Genomic DNA, 17,084 nt, shown 5'->3' with positions numbered 1-17,084 from the left:
TGTAAAATGAAGCCTTAGCTAGGCTTAGCAACTCTTAGCAAGTATCTAGATATATACTCGAGAGTATCCAGATACTCTAGATACTCCCAAAATATCGCCGGGTAGGTATATACTCGAGGATATACCCGGATACCACGGGTATATTGGTATCCGTGCCGCACATTGCGTAAAAATACTTTAACTATCTATAATAATTAAATATAATACCTCTTTATATATATAAGTATTCTAACCCTAACACTATAGACTACTTAGCCAAATAATTTCCTAACTACTTTAACACGTACTCTCTCTTATCTCCTATAATCTAGATCGTGGTGTTCAACCTCCTAGGTTTTGGCGCCCGCTTAATTGGGGAACGCGCGTGGAAGTGCCTGTCGCCGCTTTCGAGTTCTATAAAAGGGCCACTCCCCCCCCTGACTGTCCCTCTCTTGCGACTGCAGCATATGTAGTCTGCCTTGACAGTGCCTTGCACACGACCTAGCCTATCGCAAAAATGCCTTGCAGTGGCCGGCCCTTCGTAGACTCTGCGCAGCACATTTTGCAACGTTGCGAGTTACAGGTACTAGCAGCGACGTCTGCCTTAGTCTAGATTCTTCAAGAGCAAGGCCGATTTGAGATCGAAGCGGAGATTTCTCCCGAAGGCCATCTCGGCCGCGACCATCCTTGTGTTGCAGGTTGTTGCCGATCACCTTCGTTTTGAGGCACTCATTCGATCTTAAAAGGTAAGAGGTCATGAACAGCCTGATATAACTAATTTTTGACATTCCCTGTTCAAGCTCGACCACCTTCTCCAAATTGCTCTGAGCTGGCTGAGAGAACGGATCAGGATCAAATACACCAGGGTATCGAGAGGGCCATAGTCGCCCGGAATGAGGCCTTCCCAATGTAACCCACTGTGCAAGACGACTAGTAGATCGTGGGGCTATATTTCCAAATTTGAGTTGGAAAATATTATTCAGCAAGTGTGCGAGCAAGCACACTCGCTTTTCACTGTGTATGTCATGTTTATTTAGCCACGGAAACGAACAAAGGAAAACTTATAGGTTGTGAGACCGTCGTCTTAGCACTACAAGATCACCAGGGTAGGGAAATAGGCATAGGGCGAATTCACGGAATCAACCTTATATACTACGCAAAGTAGTGGAATATTTTACAGCTATTTACCTCGTTTTTATTTTAACTCTGTTACTATTATTCTCAACCTACTCGACTAGAATTTTATGCATAGAAAATCACTACGCCGGACGCACAGCATTGAGGGAAACGTAGCGCATTCATTAAATCAGCATAGGGTCATTAAAAACCGATTCGCTTTCCGCGGATGAAGCCAGAGATAAAGGTTTCAATTGTTAAGCCTTCTTTAATGCAATATATTGCAAAGGAAACATCTATACTGTCTACACAAGGGCCACTTCATTATCTATCTGTTGGATTCATTAGAAAAGATATCGAGGTGGTCATTGTTTCCTACTCACAGATAGAGACGTAATGAAGTCAGTCTTATTTATCGCCTAAGTAGCAAATTAGAGCGACTAGAACCAAGCCAAACGATGCAATAGAAACTAAGTAACGATTTCACAAGAGTTCCACTTGATATACCAGAATCAGAGATGGAATGCATCTAAAATACTACATTCCGCGATTAGGAAAAAGCCCTAGAAGGTCAATCGAGCGAGGACTTCCATAAGCGGGCGTTTTTACAGTCCGCATGCCGTTATCAAATGCAACTCATCAGGTACGTTAAGCGCATAGTGCGGTTCTCTCCCGCGTACCTTCCCTGGGACATCAGTGTGCTGTCATCACTCTCCATGCCAACACGCTGTCCGTCCACTGCAATCCTTTAGCGTGGATCGGCCCCCTTTTCTATTAGCATTTTTCTTACTGCGTCGTACTTCCCTCTAGCTTGCTTTCCTCTAGCCGCAAAGTGAAGCGCCGTTTGTCCGTCTACATCTTGTGCGTCAATGACATATTTGTCTACAGCCTTCAGAAGCATTTCGACCACTTTTTCAGACCCATATCCAGCCGCGAAATGAAGTGCTGTCCGCCCTTTAGCATCCATTACTTCAGTGTGGGCGCCTCCGCTTAACAGCATTCTAACCACGTCGCCGTGTCCCCTTCTAGCCGCAAAGTGAAGTGCAGTCCGTCCCTCTGCGTCCGTTGCCTGATTATCAACATTCTTGCTTAGTAATAATTCAACCACGCTCCGATGCCCCTGTCCAGCCGCACAATGAAGCACTGTCTGTCCCTCGTCATCCTTTAGCTGAACATCGGCCCCCTTCTCTAGTAACATTCCAACCACCTCCGTGTGCCCATATCCAGCGGCACAATGAAGTGCCGTCTGCCCGCTACAGTCCCTTAGGTTGACATCAGCCTTATGCAGTAGCAAACTCTGCACAATTTTCCCACAGCCACGGGCAGAGGCTTGATGTATCGCTCCTAAGGTATTCGGGTCTCGTCCACTAGCGAGGTAGGCTTCCACTTGTTCTAGTGAACCAGTCCTACATAGCTCAACTAGCTTGTTGTCGTCCGATACGTCTACACCCCTAAAACATGTGCAAGGAGCCAGCGGGAGATCTGAGGGCTGCAGGCTCAGCCAAGCCAAATTTAACTCATCGGCTAACGGCCGTTGATCTCGCTCCACGTGTAACATCGCCCGACAGTGTGAGATAACTTTGAGGAACCACTTGTCCGGTCGCAACTCTCGCTCTATTCTGTCCATAAACTGGTGCACCTGATCAACAGATCTGGCGTAAGAACGATGGCCGTCTGACGTTAATTTGTCATCAAGACTTTGACGCTCTGGATAATAGGAATGAGCTATAAGCATTTCGAGAAACACTGCCCCTAAGGAGAAGATGTCCGCTGACCGACCGCGGGTGCTTCCATCTTCTACCTCGGGAGCGCAATAATCCTTTGTCCTCTCACGAGCAAACGCAGGTATCGTCGTTGGCATCGTTTTACCAAGGCCCATTTTTGATATGCCAAAATCTGCCAAGAGGACTCGTTTACCCTTGATTAGGATATTCGAGGGCTTAATGTCCCTGTGTCGTATGCCCAACCCATGTATATGGGAAGTGACGCCTACTAGGCATCCAAACCATCCCGCTAATTGACTAATTTTCTTGAGACTCGTCCTGTGAGTAAGATAAACGTCCAGATTCGCATCTGCACGCTCCATGACGATTGCGAAACGGGTATAATGCTCGGACACAAAAAAGTACGTCTCGATAAGTTTCACGACGTGGCCATGGCGAGCTTGGAGGAGAGTTTTTGCTTCCTCGAGGAGTTTTCGTTTAGCCACTGGGCCTTCTTTACCTCGCTCATCGATTGTAAGGGTTTTCCGGGCATACAGTAGACCCCCGTCAGAGCCAGAGGTTCTTTTGACCCTGTCGACGTTGCGGCTGTTGGCAATGAATGCATCGTTGCCATCATGTGTAAATGGAAGGTCTTCGTCTCTTGTGTAAACATGGTGCACAAGGTCTTTGGGGAAACTGGTCGTCGTGGCAAACATTAATGAAGTTGTGACCTGTTCAGTTAGGTGAAGTTGAAATTCTGTGGGACAGGGTAATACCCAGCAGCTTCTGAAGCGGGCAGTCGGCTGACAGGTTTCCTTAGCCTCGCTTAGCTGCCAGAGTGGTACAGCATAAGCAGGAACGACTAGATCACGGCGGGTGAGGCCTTGTGAGGATCAGGATCTACTTGTTTTCGTTGCCACGTAGCTGGGCTAGACGCTCTCCAGGTTGCTCAATGTCTGGCTCTCAATTGCCCGGAATGGGAGCATACCCAGCGTTTACGGTGGTACCATGACACAACTGGCAGAGCCTGGTTCCTGCAGCCTGGCTGCAGCCACAATTCTTCAAAGCAATATTGCTTTCTTTCCATAGGACTAAGATTGCGACGAAGAGAAATCCGAAGGGAAGACCCAGCGACGCTTTTACTAAGAGGTGCGATGCCCTTCCTGAATCCGGATTTCGTCACAGGCTCCGCCTAGCTACATGAAAAGCGGAGATTCAACTGCCGCTATAACTCTTTTACAGGCCGCCCAGCATACAATCCTGGCGCGTAAACCAGTGATTGGTTATAAAGGCTAAAAATATAGAGGAAGTGGCTATGGAGGATCACCTACGAGGATGAGCTGCATAATTAGTCCATGCTGTGGATGATTGAAATACAGCCATCTCCGCACTTATGGGCAAGTCACCTACTACGGATTCACGCCTAAAAATCAAGACCGGACTAAAAGGTATTTATATCATGGAAGTGTTCACAACTGTCATTACATCAGGTGGCCTTATTCTCCGGTTTCTTGACGCATGTAGTGCCTACTCAGATGAGGCGAAATCCCTGAAGACTCGTTTCGACTGGGACATCCGGGTATTACAAGTACTCAGCGACTACTTCGCCCAGAGGGGGGCTGTGAAAGCAAGCCAACAACTGGCGCCTGAAGATGCAGCGCTACTCGAGCAGACCGCGATTTACCTCGACGGGTTTGTAGGCAAGGTACAAAAGACTCTATGGAAGATTGAGCGGAAGGGGTGGCTGCACGACAGCATCAGACACGCGGCGTGGATTGCGAGACGGTCAGATTTGAAAGAGATGGAGAAGGAGATGTTCGAATGGACTAGGCGCTTCGACGTGCGGTTGCTAGGTCTCCCCAAAGAGCTTAGAAATATCATCCCCGCTGCCTCTGCTGGAGACGAGGCCAGACTCCCTGCAGTAGTAAGATCCAACAACCGGCTGAAGGAATTCCTTTATCTTGCTTCAAATGCCAAGCAGACGCGGGTTAGGGATATGTTGCTGGAGGACTCAGTCGAACTTGCCTCTTTGGTCACGCGCAGGGGCGATGTCTCCTTGCAGCCTCTCCAGTACGGCACTGAGCAGATCATCTTTGCTAGCCGGAGGGTTCCTCCAGGAAGGATTCCAGGGACGCCTAATTTCCACAGCATGGCCTATGAGATGGGTGAACTGGCCGCCGCACTTAACTGCCTGGACCCAGCTGCGGACATCAGGTTGCTCAAGGTTGAATTTTACTTCTATCATGCAGACAGCAATCAGTTCCTCTTTGCCCAAAAACCGCCATACCCTACTATGTCGATGATGACCCTAGAAGCGATGATCAGCGGAGACCCGTTCCCAGAGGTCGATTCTCCTCTCGACGATCGCCTCAAACTTGCCCATAAAATTGCTGAAGCAGTCTTCTTCCTCCATACCGCAGGTTTCCTCCACAAGAACATCACATCCTCTAGCGTCGTGGCTCTCCGACGGTCGACTCTGCCCCATGGGGAAGTCATGCCCGATTTTGACGACACGTACCTCATGGGCTTTGACCTGATACGCGGGAGCGAAGCATTAACGACCAAGGAAGGTGCAATCAAAGAAAATACGGAAGTAAGATCTGTTTGGGATTTCGATGTTTTCCAGCACCCCGAGAGGCTTCAAGGAAAGAGCAGCCCGAGATATATCAGAACGTATGATATATATAGTCTTGGCGTGGTACTTCTTGAAGTGGGCTTCTGGGAACCGCTTAGAGAGATAGCTAGGGATATAACACTTGCCGACCCGTCTGGCTGGGCTAACGAACTGTCAGAGACTGTTCCACTATTAGGTGCAAGAACTGGAGAGAGATACCAGGACCTGGTTGCCTGGTGTCTTAATTTGAAGGGCGATCACATTGTTACGGATGCCGAGTTCCTGCAAGAGGTATTAGATCCTCTAGAGGAGATCGTCAATGCGCTGTCGCATGAACCTCGACTTGATGCTCGAAAATAATTATCATAGACATGAGAAAACAGGGAACAACTGAAGGATAATCAGCAGATGGAAGAGCGAGGAACGCTAGCGGGGACTAGCATAACATTAATGTTCGAAGTCCTGAGGCCGGCAGTGAATGTTTAAAGAACGCATGAGCGCGACCGTATTAAAACTACCCTGGGGAAGCTGTTTGGTTGAAAGTGACTAGAAGAGGCGCAATATGTTTCCAAAGTTGCGAATAGCTGCAGGGACCTGGCTGCATGGTAGTCCCACAGTATCAATGCCGTCGATGGTAAGCACCTATTAGATCGACTACCTGCTCGGGTCGGGTTGCCTAAGGGGATGTTTGAGGCTCTAGGTAGAGACCAGACAGCGGGTCTTGGATTTTAAAATTTAGGTACGGCGTCTTCGCTCAAACAATTAGCAAGTGGAATCTTAGGCACGTGACAAACTTTTAGGTGTATAGGGCTGGGTAAAGCAGCAACTAATGTCACCTGAAAACAGCAGCTCCGACACCACAATCTTCCATAAACTTATAAACATCTTATATAATCTAATATAACGATTCTAATTCTCACCTAAATGTCATAGTACTAGAGTATTAAAGTGTATACATCACCCTATATATCACCGTAAAAACAAAAATCTCCTCTAAAAACACGTGCTCTATACGTCAACTTCCACGTGTTCTGTCATCCAACCCACCTTATCTCCATCTATCTCCCCATACTCCACTTATAGCCACTAGTCGCATTCCGGGTAAATTAGCGAATTTGTGGGGGAACAGCTCTCCCAGCCAATCAGCTCCCCTCAATCGCCTGAAATGAGGAAAGGACAGAGAACGGGTAAGAAACGCGGTTCTTCCAGTCCTTCTGTGCTCTTCCACCTCATCCACTTTGGCCTATCCGCCTCCCCTAAAGACCCAAAAAGCACGTCCCCCCCAGTGAGACCCGAAGGAGGAGCTTCTTCTCATCTTAACTTAACTAGAGAATTTCTATATTTCTCTCCAGCTTCATTCAACCTTCAACCCCCTTTTTATTTTATTTATCTAATTGTGAGAGGTTGTTGTTGTTGTTTGTATTACTTTTCTAATCTACCCTCAAGGTATGTCAATACGTCAACATGTCTCAGATCAGACGCGCCTGACAAGCTATCTATCTATCCCCATCTCCATCCATTCCCGTCACAGCCGCCGGCCGAGTAAACATATAACTGACATCAATCCTCCACCAACAGCTTCCTTCATTTAATACCTACCAACCAACCCGCAACCATGCGATTCTCCGCCGTCACCCTCCTCGCCCTCCCCCTCCTCGCCGTGGCCGAGACCCAAGACCCCCTCCAACAACTCCAGGACACCGCCCTCCACTACTTCAACAAAGCCTACTCCTTTATTCCGCACACCAACACCTTCTCCGCCGCCGAAGCCGCCCTCGCAAAGGCAGGCGGATCAAACATCGACATCCTCTCCCTCGACAACTGGCGCTCCACCCTCCTCAACAGCGTGACGCCCTCCTCCACCGGGCCAGAGGAATGGTGGGTCCTCCTCACGGCAGGCAACAAGACGTGCTGGGGCAACTGCGAGAGACTGACTCGGGCGTTCAATGAGAGCGCGTTGTTGTTCAAGGCGGATCCTACGGCGCCGCATCTTGGGTTGATTAACTGTGATCACCAGCCTGTTTTGTGTCATTCGTGGACGGCTGGGGCGCCGCTGATGTATATCTTTGAGGTTAATAAGCCGCCGGCGAGGACGGAGGTGCATATTCATGGCTTCAATACTACGACTGTTACGGCGGCGGATATGGTGAAGCTTCATGCTACTAAGAGCTGGAAGGAGAGGCCGGCGTATGAGGGACACTTTCACCCATTCCACGGCACTGCCCAGCAGTACGGTCTGGATCTCGCCACCGGATGGGTTATTTGGGCTTTCAACATTCTGCCAAACTGGGCTTTCATGATCTTGATCTCTTTCGCTTCGCGCACTATGATGTATGTCCCCTTCTATTTTACCACCCCAGCAAGTTTGTCCAATTTCTTCTCGTTACTAACCCAATCCCAGGAGCCGCCGCGAACAAGCCCGCGCAGGACCAGCACCAGCCAGATAAATGCTCTCTATCCAGAGACGAACGACTCGACAGATCCTTCCTTCTTCGCTCTTTTCGATTTTTTTAAAAACTCTTTTATACAGACGCGGTATTAGGGTCAGGGACGCGACTTCACGGGCACAGGTAGCCACTGTATTAGGGTGGGGTGGGGGGCGGGCATGTAAAGGGTGTAGTTCGCGTGGTAGTTATCATCATACTTTTTAATTTCAGAGTTTTGGGCGTGTGTGTTGTTTCAGATGAAGATATACTGTGGTGGTCGAGGACGTTTGTGTGACGGTGTTATGTGATGTAGCTTGCTGAACTCTCTGCGTCTGTGGGGTCTGTCAATCGTGATACATTCATTGCTACTACTTAAGACCAGAATTCGTCTCGGCGACATGCAAGCTCGCTGTCTTCATCACAGCCAACATGGAAAGAACGATTACCAACCAAGCAGACTCAGTCGCAGCTTCCCTTGGGAACTCCTCGGCCATATATATGTATATGGAAAGAACGATTTCTAAGGAAGCTCAGTCGTACCTTCCCTTGAAGATTTTCAACCTTTATATGCGGGAAGGAAACAACGATTTCATAAGCAAAACCCCGTCGCAGGTTCCTTGGAAGAAGCGTTTTTTTTATAAATGGCAAGAACGATTACGAAGCAAACTCCGTCGCAACTTCCTTGGTATAACTAGACGAGTTGGCTATTATTTCCCGTTCCTGTCAATTCAGTCTACCGCGTTCTGGTCTGAGCTATTGATTCTCTCGTTAGTTATTCCACAACAGCTTCAAATTGATCTTGTAAATATTCCCATTTCCCCATACCAGTAAGCACGACCTGCCAGGTATTGATCCACGCCTATACACCCAATTACTCCCTGCAGTTCATCACAGCCATATCCTCCGTCTCCATACCATCCAACACCAACCCCCCTTTCCCATTCCCACAAACACAACACAACTACATCCCCCTCATCTAACTCCCCCCCTCCAACGCCCCCCTAACACCCTCCCCCACCTCCTGATTCCTAAACTTCCCATACCTGAGATCGCTCAATCCACCAACTGTATTCCTGATCTCCGCCAGCAGCGTCTCGGCTTCGAGCTCGAGTAGGGCGACTTCGGTCTCGATGTCCTCGGTTGCGGTGTCGAGAGTGGGGAGGATGGTGCGAAGAGTGTGGTGGCGGGGGTGGTGGAGGGGGGAGGGGTTTGTTGAGGAGAGCTGGGGGGGGGGTTAGTTTGTTTCTTCTTCAACGGAGAGGGGAGTGGTGGGGGGTGAAAGGTGGGTGGAATAGGATGGTGATGGTGATAGTGGTAGTGGTAGTGGCAGATAGCGAATATAAGACTTACAGCCCTTTCAATCCCGACCTCCTCCTCCTCCCCCCCCGCCCTCTCCCCCTCCCTCCTACTCCTCACCACCGCCCTCCGTTGCACCACCCCCCTCCTGACCTCATCCTCGATATCCGCCCTCACCGCATCGGAAAGCAGAGCGCGCTGGTGGCTGAGGAGACGGTAGAGGTGTGATATGGATGATGCGGGGGTGGAGGGGGGGAAGAGGGCGGTGAAGGCGCTGGGCGGGAGGATGATGGGGAGGGGGGAGGGGGGGAGGAGGAAGGAGGTTAGGATGGTGGATTCGGTGGGTGGTGGCATGGTGGTGGTGCGTGGGTGTGTGTGCGAATGTGAGGCCTGGGGGGTGTTGTCCAAATTGTTCTGTGTGTGTGAACTCGGCGTGGGAGAATTCGTCCAAATTGTCCCGTGGATAGATAGGACGGCGTGAGAGGTTTCGTCCAAATAAATCCGTGGATAGATAGGAGGGCGTGTGTATGCGGCGTGGGGGAATTCTTCCAAATAGTTCCGTGGATAGGTCAGCTGCCGCCTTAGTTGCCGCTCTGTCCGCCTCCTCGGCCTGAGACTCCGATATACCCTCTTCTCGGCGTGCGTGTGACCACCAAACGGACCCACGCCGGAATCTGGCGGAAAGAGTACGTCCTAAAGCAGTCGGGGCCAGTTCAAACGCGAAGCGTGCGTAGCGGGCGAGGCGAGGTGTGTTCTTTGTTTACCACCCTTTTGCACCTTCTTCTTCTCTCTTTTCCTTCCTTCTTGTTTTTTTCAACCTTCAACTTCTCTTCATCAGCGACGTTGGTGGCTGTTGTTTCATCAATCTTTCATCGATCTCAACTTTCTTCTTCTTCATTTGTTTACCCCTCGACAAGGCTGAGGTAGGCTTTATAGCGTACCCTCAGTATCAACGCACGGACCTGATTTCTTACAATCGATAAGCTCTTCGGAAGCAAGGATATTCCGATCCGCCAGCATGTAAGTTACCCCGAGCCTTGTTTCTTCTGTGTGCCTATCACCTGTCTCTTCTCTGTTTCTTCCTCCCGTGTTCCTTGCACGCGTCGACCCCAAAAGTCACGGGAAAACGAAGTCTTGAAAGGCCTCCTTTCCGCATCTCCAAGCATCCAAACACAACACACAACATCACCCTTTTTTCTTCCCCTCCAAACAATCATACTATCCTTTCAAGACACATCCTCACATCTTCACAATCTTGGGGATCTTTATTTCTCCGCCTTCTTCACGTTCTAACATCACCACAGGGGTAGAAAGAAGAACTCCGGCCTCCCACCTAATAGGGCACTCTGGGTCATGGCTCCAGCTAAAGCGGTGGCTCCTTTCGCCAAGGACGAGCGTGTCTTGTGCTTCCATCATGAGATGCTCTATGAAGCCAAGGTGTTGGACTCGCGCGCTACTGATGGGGGATCATGGCAATACAAGATCCATTATAAGGGATGGAAGAACACGTAAGTACTTATGGGGAGATTTCTGTTCTGTCAATTGTGATTTTTGTGCTTGTGGTGTTCGTTGTGGTATTATATTGTGGTGTATTTTTGTCTTTTTATCTTTTTGGGAGTTGTGTTTTGTCGTCGTGTACACATCTGTTGCCGTTGTTGTGAATCATTATTTCCTTAATTGGTGGTTCATAAACGTGTGGACTTTTGTTTTTCCAGATCGAGAATCTCTTCCCTCTTGATCCTACAGTCCGTGCGCCACAACCTACAAAATAAGGGGTGGCAACAAGAAATCCAACTAACACAACTTCTGTTCTACAGCTGGGACGACTGGGTTCCTCAGGATCGCGTCCGCAAATTTACGGAGGAAAACAAGCAGCTTGCCGCCCAACTTCACGAGCAGATGAAGGCTCTCCAGGGCAAGCCTGCACCATCTGCCTCCAAGTCTGCGAAGACCAAGGGCCGCGCCAACGGATCCGATTTCAGCTCTGCCCGCGGCAGTGAGGAGCGTGGCAGCATGGCTGCTCAAGGTGGAGGACGCGCCCCGAGGCGCCTTAGAGATTACGATCTCGAACAGGTATGTGAATTTTCTTACTTTTGCTTTATTTACAGAGACAACACCACGGTTGTGCTGTGAGCCTTTGTCCTCCTGGAAGCCTCTGTGGACCAATTCACCTCTCTGGACCTGGATTTCACTGTTGGATACCTTCGGGATGTACGCTTGTACCCAAGTACGCATTTCCGCCAACCTCGCGGAACGTGGCGGAAAGGGGGTTGTTGTGTTTACCACGCAACCCCAACGCCCACAAACCTCAAAATTTCCAACGAGACAAAATTGGAGCTTCACCACAACAACCCCAGGCAAAGCTCCATCATGTCGCCAGCCAAGCAAAACAATCCACCGAATATGACCACCCGATCTAGCAAGAAGAGATCCAACCCATTTGCTGAGGGTGTGGAGAAAGCTCTACCTCCCAATGACCCAGTTGCTAAGCGCCTGGCTGCTCTTACCTTGCCCATCCAGAAGGTCCCAGAGGTGCCTGCACACATTGCCAATTATGTGCCAAAGAATCCTGCACTTATTGCATTCCTCCTGGACACGACACAACATCCAACGGACTTCCTTTCCAAGCTACCTCCCACACCAGACTACCAGTACCTCACCAAGTCTGGCAGAGTCAAGCAAAGCATCACTCTTCCCCACCCCCCTACCAAATCCGATCTCAAGAAGAAGAAGAACCCCATCATCCCCAACGAGCCAGCTCGTACTCATCCCACCGATTCCGATGGATCATCCAGCGACAAAGAACCCGAGGACCCAAAGGAACGCATCTCCAGAATGCGCAAGGCCATCAAGCGCATCCACAGCGGTTCAATCGGATTCCAGGAGGACCGCCCATGCCACCGCGCTACTTTCACACGTTGTTTTGCTACCAGACATCTTGATTATTTTCTAACCCGATTCAATGTACAGGAGGACGGCTTTCTCGACCGCCCGGCTATCAGCTTGCCAATCCCAGATCGCATCAAGGCGATCCTCGTCGACGACTGGGAGAATGTGACCAAGAACCAGCAGCTGGTTCCTCTTCCGGCTGCTCACCCGGTTGAGAGCATCCTCAAGGACTATGAGGACGATGAGATGCCCAAACGTGCCCCTGGCAGCCCTGAGGCCAGCATCCTCGAGGAGATGCTCGCTGGTCTTCGCGAGTACTTTGACAAGTGCTTGGGTAGAATCCTCTTGTACCGGTAAGTTCACCATCATTATTTCGATCTGGTTTATAATTCTAATGTTCTACAGTTTCGAGCGTGCTCAATACCTCGAGATGATCCAGCTCTGGGAGGCCCCCACTGGAGACATGGCTGGCAAGAACGCCAACCAGACCTACGGTGCGGAGCATCTCTGCCGCCTCTTGGGTAAGTCCTTCCCTCCCCCCCCTTTTCTCCCGTCAAGCACAAGAATCACTAACAACCCAACCCCAGTCTCTCTCCCTGAGCTCATCGCCCAGACCAACATGGACCAGCAGTCCGTCAGCCACCTGCGCGAGGAGATCATCAAGCTGACCAACTGGATGGTCAAGAAGCCAAACCTGGAGAAGTACTTCGTCGCCGAGTACGAGACTCCCAACCAGTCGTACATCGACATGGCGCGCGGTAACTAGAGTCTTTGCGTCTCTCGGCCTCTGTTCTTTCTCAACAAGCCGCACGCGCTCTTACCGGTGTGATATGTGTTTTCGGGTGTTTAGGACTGGCATGGCGAGGCGTACCGAGGATTTCGGGTGGCGTTTGTTTATACTGGGGGATGATGATACATGGAGGATTGTTTTGCGATTTTTTCTGAGATTTGATCTTTATGATCTGAGTGGCTGAACGGTTTGTTGACGGGGGAAGGGAGCTTCATGGGATTTTATGGGTTCTATGGATGTTTTTCTTGCCTGGCTGGATACTTCTAAATAGTTTAGGATCACTAATAAATGAGTTACTGAAAGTGAGTTTGGTGATGATGGTGAATGTGAGTGTGGGAGTAAGCGTAAGGGTATTTTTTACTGTGAGTTCGATGATGGTATCTGTGGTGATGTTCATGGATAACAACGACCTTTCCAGGTCTAGATTTGGTAGGATTCAGTCGTCATCAAGAGAGACATGGGGATGTTTAATTACGGTGATCATTTTTAGGAACGGACAGGCTTTCATCGTGGCTGAGTGAGGGTAAGTTTAATTACCTGCGATGACATTCCGGTGATATTCATAATAGTATTCATAAATTCAACCCACTATTTGTGAAATTCATGACTTGGCAATAGCTTCTTCTTGTCAAGGGCTGACAGGATTCACTCTTGGCTTCTATATAAAATTACATCTAGTAAATATTTATCTTGGCGGATGACAGGATTTATTCGTGGCTTCTATAATAAAATTACGCGTCGATCTATATTGAGATTAAAGCGTAAGCTCATAGTGCAAAAAACGAAACCCAGCACAGACCCAAAGTCTAAAACTGAAGCTTACCGAGTGACGAGGACACGAGTGGCGCAGATGAAGCCCCAGCAATGAAGGTTATCGGTGGCGAAGACACCAGTGGGGTATACATACGAAGCCTCAAAACACGAAGCTCACCAGTGGCGAAGATGCTAGTAGAGTATACGAATCCCCAAAATCGAAGCTCCTCCAGTGGCGAAGATGACGTTTATGACTCCATAACACGCACCAAGGACACACGATCACATAGGATCTTCAGGGGGATCATCTATTTTTATGTCCGTAATTAGAAAAAAATACACCCCCCAAGCAGCAATTCACCATAGCTCACTCACTCACTAATCTCCACCTCAATCCTTCAACTCCTTCCATCCTTCTATTTCCAAACCCTCGGAATCCCCCCCGTCTCCACAGCGCGACTAATCTTAAATCCCCCAATCCTTCACACTACCCACCAACTCCGCCCATCCGCCCCGTCATCCCCCCTCCGCCTCATCTTCCGCGCGCAAAGCTAAACCAACCCGAGCCGACAGCCGCGTCTCCCCATCCTCGCACGGTTAAATTCCAACATTCCCCCAGCAAATAGGAGACCCGTTCAGCGACAGGGAATACCCGCAGGCTTGGCGCTTACAAGTCGGACCCATCACATCCTTCGGACCCCCGCCGCCCCGCCTGATTGGCTCTTCGGGACGGGTGGGGTGGGATATTAATATCCTCTCTCCGGCGCTTAGGTGTGGCCACTGCTCGGATTCGTGGCCGTGGATTGCGGAAGGGGAGGGGTGCGCTGCGACATTTCTGGGATGGTGGTCCGGAGGGACCCTGTATGGGTATGGGATAGGGGGGTTTGGTTGGGTAGAGGCGGGGAGAGGGGACGTGGTCACACCGCGTCTGCTGTGTGCTGTGCTTGCTGGTGCTGGAGACATCCCGGGGGGATCCTGCGAATCACCGGGGGGGGAGAGACAGCGGTAGCGCTGCTGTTGGATGGAAGGGGGAGATATGGGGGGACACTCGCTATCGGCGGCTGCCCGATGCAGTGCGCTATGAATATAATCCACCCCTCATGAACCCTTGTTGTGCTGGTTGGGCCAGGGGGGAGTGGAGGGGGGGGGGTGGCGATCAAGCATGGCCTTGGTGTTGGTTATATACATGCTTCCCGCCCGCGCTTGACTCCACCTCCTCCATTCCAGTTTTCCGTTTTCATTATTTATCTTGTTTTGTTTCGATACGGAGGATAGTCAGTGCTCGGCTAACAAGGATCTCGAATATAGAAAGAAAGTCGATCGACTCGGCTCGTTTTTTGCGTATATATCAAGTCACTCACCAGAGGCCGGATCCTCCTCCTCACACCTCGACGGACAATAGATATAAAGCGGATCACTCCATTTACGACAGGTAGAAGTCGTCAGTACAGTACAGCACTTACACCAACGCCAACAACCTCACGAAATTCCTCATTAAAACGAGAAGCAGACTCTAGAATGCTAGCAGTCATGAGCCACCAAGCCGACATGTCGCATACCTCCTCCCCCCCCAAACGACCCCGACTATCCCTCCAGATCAAAACCCCAAGCGCACCAATGACGCTGAATAAATCCTCCACAGCTCTCAAAGCCGACATCGACCCCTCCTCCCCCACAGCCTTCAACACCCTCTCCAACGCTTACGCCGCAGCCATCTCGCTCGCCTCGCCGATCCCCATGTCCGCGGCGCCCATAACAGCCTTACCCTTTTCTGCCAACACGTCGGCACGGCCGAAGTCTCTACGACTTGTTACGAGTGCGGCGCCTCAGTCGGCGATCCCGCTCTCTCATCGCATTCAGACACCGGGGCCGTTCACGGTTGTTTACCCTGATACGCCGACGACGCAAGCGCCTACGCCTGTTACGGCGCATCCGGATGTATCGCTAAAGGCGCCATTTACGTTCACGCCGCCGCAGTCTGCGCACCCTTCTTCGCCTTCATCTACGTCATCTATAGGCACCAACACTACAACCACCGCCGCCGCTGTAGCCACCACAACAGGAGCAACGACCTCCCGCCTCCGCCGCATCAATGTCTCCATCCCCACCACCCTCGCCCCATCCCCCTTCCCCTCCTCACCTCGCACACCCCGCCGAAGAGCGACGACGGGATCTTCAACGCCTTATAAACCGCCTTACACCCACCCTCGGAGTTTACGGTCTATCCTCCGCAACTCGCCCCTCCCGGCTAGTGCAGCGGGTGCAGCTGTGACTACGGTGGAGAAAGGTGGGAGGAGAGTGGGGTATAATAACCCTCTTACGCAGACTATCACAACAGAGCTGTATGTGCGGTCACACGTCGAACTACTCGGGGAAGATGACGCGGGGGCTGATGGAGAGGGAGCGGGGGAGGCGGAGACGGGGATTGAAGCCGTCCTAGCGTATGATGGCGCGACGAGGGATGGAGGGCAGACGCCGGGGCCGTTTGAGGAGATGAGGCGGAGGATGGCGGGATTGGGGGAGGAGGTGGGGGGGAGGAAGAGGAAGAGGGAGAAGAAGAGGGCGTGGGTTTGGACTATTGGGGTTGGAGAGGAAGGGGAGGAGGAGGAGGGGGTTGAGAAAGCAAGCGAGGAGGAGGGGGAGGAGGGGGGGTTGGAGTTGTTGAGGCCGAGTACGTATGTTCCGTCGCCGCCGAGGGTGCCGATGGTGATGGTCGCGCCGCCGTTAGAGGGGAGAGGTAGTGTGCAAGGGGGAGAGATGGAGGTTGATCCGCCGGAGAGGCCGATGAGCTCACAGAGTATATGAATTATGAATTATGGGAGGGGGTATAAACACAACACATGGGATGTTGGGATCTGGGAAGGAAGCGTGTAGTAGGACATTACATTGTTATAACTGATAATAAAACTGTCTACCCACGCACACACAACATCTACCCTCGCACAACGCAGAAATTCCCCATAACATCTAGCATTTTTCGCACCACGTACACTAGGTTCCTATCCCACCCCATCTCCCGTTAGTACAATACAATACACTATAGTGTGGCTTTGGGAAGGGGAGGCAGGGAGGAAACGCACAAACAATCATCCTGGTTATACCCCCAACACATCCTTGCAGCCACGAACATCGAGTACGCGAGCGTGCAGTTCCAGAGACAGGAGAGGGATATGGTGAAGAGCTCGTTTAGCTCTTGGAAGAGGATGATGAGGTAGTCGATTATGATGAAGGGGAGGTCGAGGAGGGGGTGCTCGTAGGTGGGGCAGTTGCGGGTGTGGGGGCGGCGGGGGTGAGTGGTGGTGAGGGGGGCGGAGGGGGGGAGGCGGGGGTTGGATTTTGTGATGGCCATTTTGGAGGGAGGGGTGATGTGAGGTTAACTGAGTAAAATGGGGAAGGAGGGGTTGGGTGTTTTGAGGATACGGGTGATGGATGGTGGATTGGGAGGTAGGAGGGGTCTGGTAGGGGTTGTATATATAGGGATATGGAAAGTGGTCTGTTATAGTACTTTGATCAGGCCG

General features: G+C 50.8%; 6 protein-coding genes across 6 annotated transcripts; 4 read left to right on the top strand and 2 right to left on the bottom strand.

The window, feature by feature from the left end:
- Positions 1-1,330: 1,330 nt before the first annotated feature.
- On the bottom strand, positions 1,331-3,983 carry VE01_05529 (uncharacterized protein). The gene is made up of 2 exons (XM_018274992.2): positions 1,479-3,983; positions 1,331-1,427 (listed from the first exon to the last, which is right to left on the bottom strand). The coding sequence occupies exon 1, from the start codon at positions 3,512-3,514 to the stop codon at positions 1,844-1,846; it is 1,671 nt and encodes a 556-aa protein (XP_018130609.1). The 5' UTR covers positions 3,515-3,983; the 3' UTR covers positions 1,331-1,427; positions 1,479-1,843.
- VE01_05528 (uncharacterized protein) lies at positions 3,658-6,332 on the top strand. The gene has a single exon (XM_018274991.2). The coding sequence runs from the start codon at positions 4,192-4,194 to the stop codon at positions 5,770-5,772; it is 1,581 nt and encodes a 526-aa protein (XP_018130607.1). The 5' UTR covers positions 3,658-4,191; the 3' UTR covers positions 5,773-6,332.
- A 306-nt stretch (positions 6,333-6,638) lies between these two features.
- Positions 6,639-8,001, top strand: VE01_05527 (uncharacterized protein). The gene is made up of 3 exons (XM_018274990.2): positions 6,639-6,858; positions 6,991-7,743; positions 7,814-8,001. The coding sequence occupies exons 2-3, from the start codon at positions 7,028-7,030 to the stop codon at positions 7,857-7,859; spliced, it is 762 nt and encodes a 253-aa protein (XP_018130710.1). The 5' UTR covers positions 6,639-6,858; positions 6,991-7,027; the 3' UTR covers positions 7,860-8,001.
- Positions 8,002-8,814: 813 nt separating this feature from the next.
- Positions 8,815-10,159, bottom strand: VE01_05526 (uncharacterized protein; the record flags this gene model as incomplete). The annotated part of the gene is made up of 2 exons (XM_018274989.2): positions 9,189-10,159; positions 8,815-9,060 (listed from the first exon to the last, which is right to left on the bottom strand). Exons 1-2 carry the CDS (start codon positions 9,486-9,488, stop codon positions 8,815-8,817), a joined length of 546 nt encoding a protein of 181 aa, XP_018130711.1. The 5' UTR covers positions 9,489-10,159.
- Positions 10,160-10,192: 33 nt separating this feature from the next.
- EAF3 (Esa1p-associated factor) lies at positions 10,193-13,112 on the top strand. The gene is made up of 5 exons (XM_018274987.2): positions 10,193-10,642; positions 10,952-11,207; positions 12,105-12,376; positions 12,429-12,544; positions 12,611-13,112. Exons 1-5 carry the CDS (start codon positions 10,488-10,490, stop codon positions 12,787-12,789), a joined length of 978 nt encoding a protein of 325 aa, XP_018130709.2. The 5' UTR covers positions 10,193-10,487; the 3' UTR covers positions 12,790-13,112.
- A 1,613-nt stretch (positions 13,113-14,725) lies between these two features.
- Positions 14,726-16,448, top strand: VE01_05523 (uncharacterized protein). The gene has a single exon (XM_018274986.2). The coding sequence runs from the start codon at positions 15,085-15,087 to the stop codon at positions 16,369-16,371; it is 1,287 nt and encodes a 428-aa protein (XP_018130608.2). The 5' UTR covers positions 14,726-15,084; the 3' UTR covers positions 16,372-16,448.
- Positions 16,449-17,084: the final 636 nt, after the last annotated feature.

The sequence above is a fragment of the Pseudogymnoascus verrucosus genome (genome assembly GCF_001662655.1).
Source record: "Pseudogymnoascus verrucosus strain UAMH 10579 unplaced genomic scaffold scaffold_20, whole genome shotgun sequence".
Classification (NCBI taxonomy): Eukaryota; Fungi; Ascomycota; class Leotiomycetes; order Thelebolales; family Thelebolaceae; genus Pseudogymnoascus; species Pseudogymnoascus verrucosus.
Note: the sequence above shows the minus strand (reverse complement) of the source record. Positions and strands in the feature narration are given on the sequence as shown.

Coding starts and splice junctions, on each gene's coding strand:
- VE01_05527 (XM_018274990.2), top strand. CDS start 7,028: ATGCGATTCTCCGCCGTCACCCTCCTCGCCCTCCCCCTCCTCGCCGTG. Junction 7,744..7,813: donor TTCGCTTCGCGCACTATGAT/GTATGTCCCCTT, acceptor ACCCAATCCCAG/GAGCCGCCGCGAACAAGCCC.
- EAF3 (XM_018274987.2), top strand. CDS start 10,488: ATGGCTCCAGCTAAAGCGGTGGCTCCTTTCGCCAAGGACGAGCGTGTC. Junction 11,208..12,104: donor GAGATTACGATCTCGAACAG/GTATGTGAATTT, acceptor TTCAATGTACAG/GAGGACGGCTTTCTCGACCG. Junction 12,545..12,610: donor GCATCTCTGCCGCCTCTTGG/GTAAGTCCTTCC, acceptor ACCCAACCCCAG/TCTCTCTCCCTGAGCTCATC.
- VE01_05529 (XM_018274992.2), bottom strand. CDS start 3,514: ATGTTTGCCACGACGACCAGTTTCCCCAAAGACCTTGTGCACCATGTT.
- VE01_05528 (XM_018274991.2), top strand. CDS start 4,192: ATGGGCAAGTCACCTACTACGGATTCACGCCTAAAAATCAAGACCGGA.
- VE01_05523 (XM_018274986.2), top strand. CDS start 15,085: ATGCTAGCAGTCATGAGCCACCAAGCCGACATGTCGCATACCTCCTCC.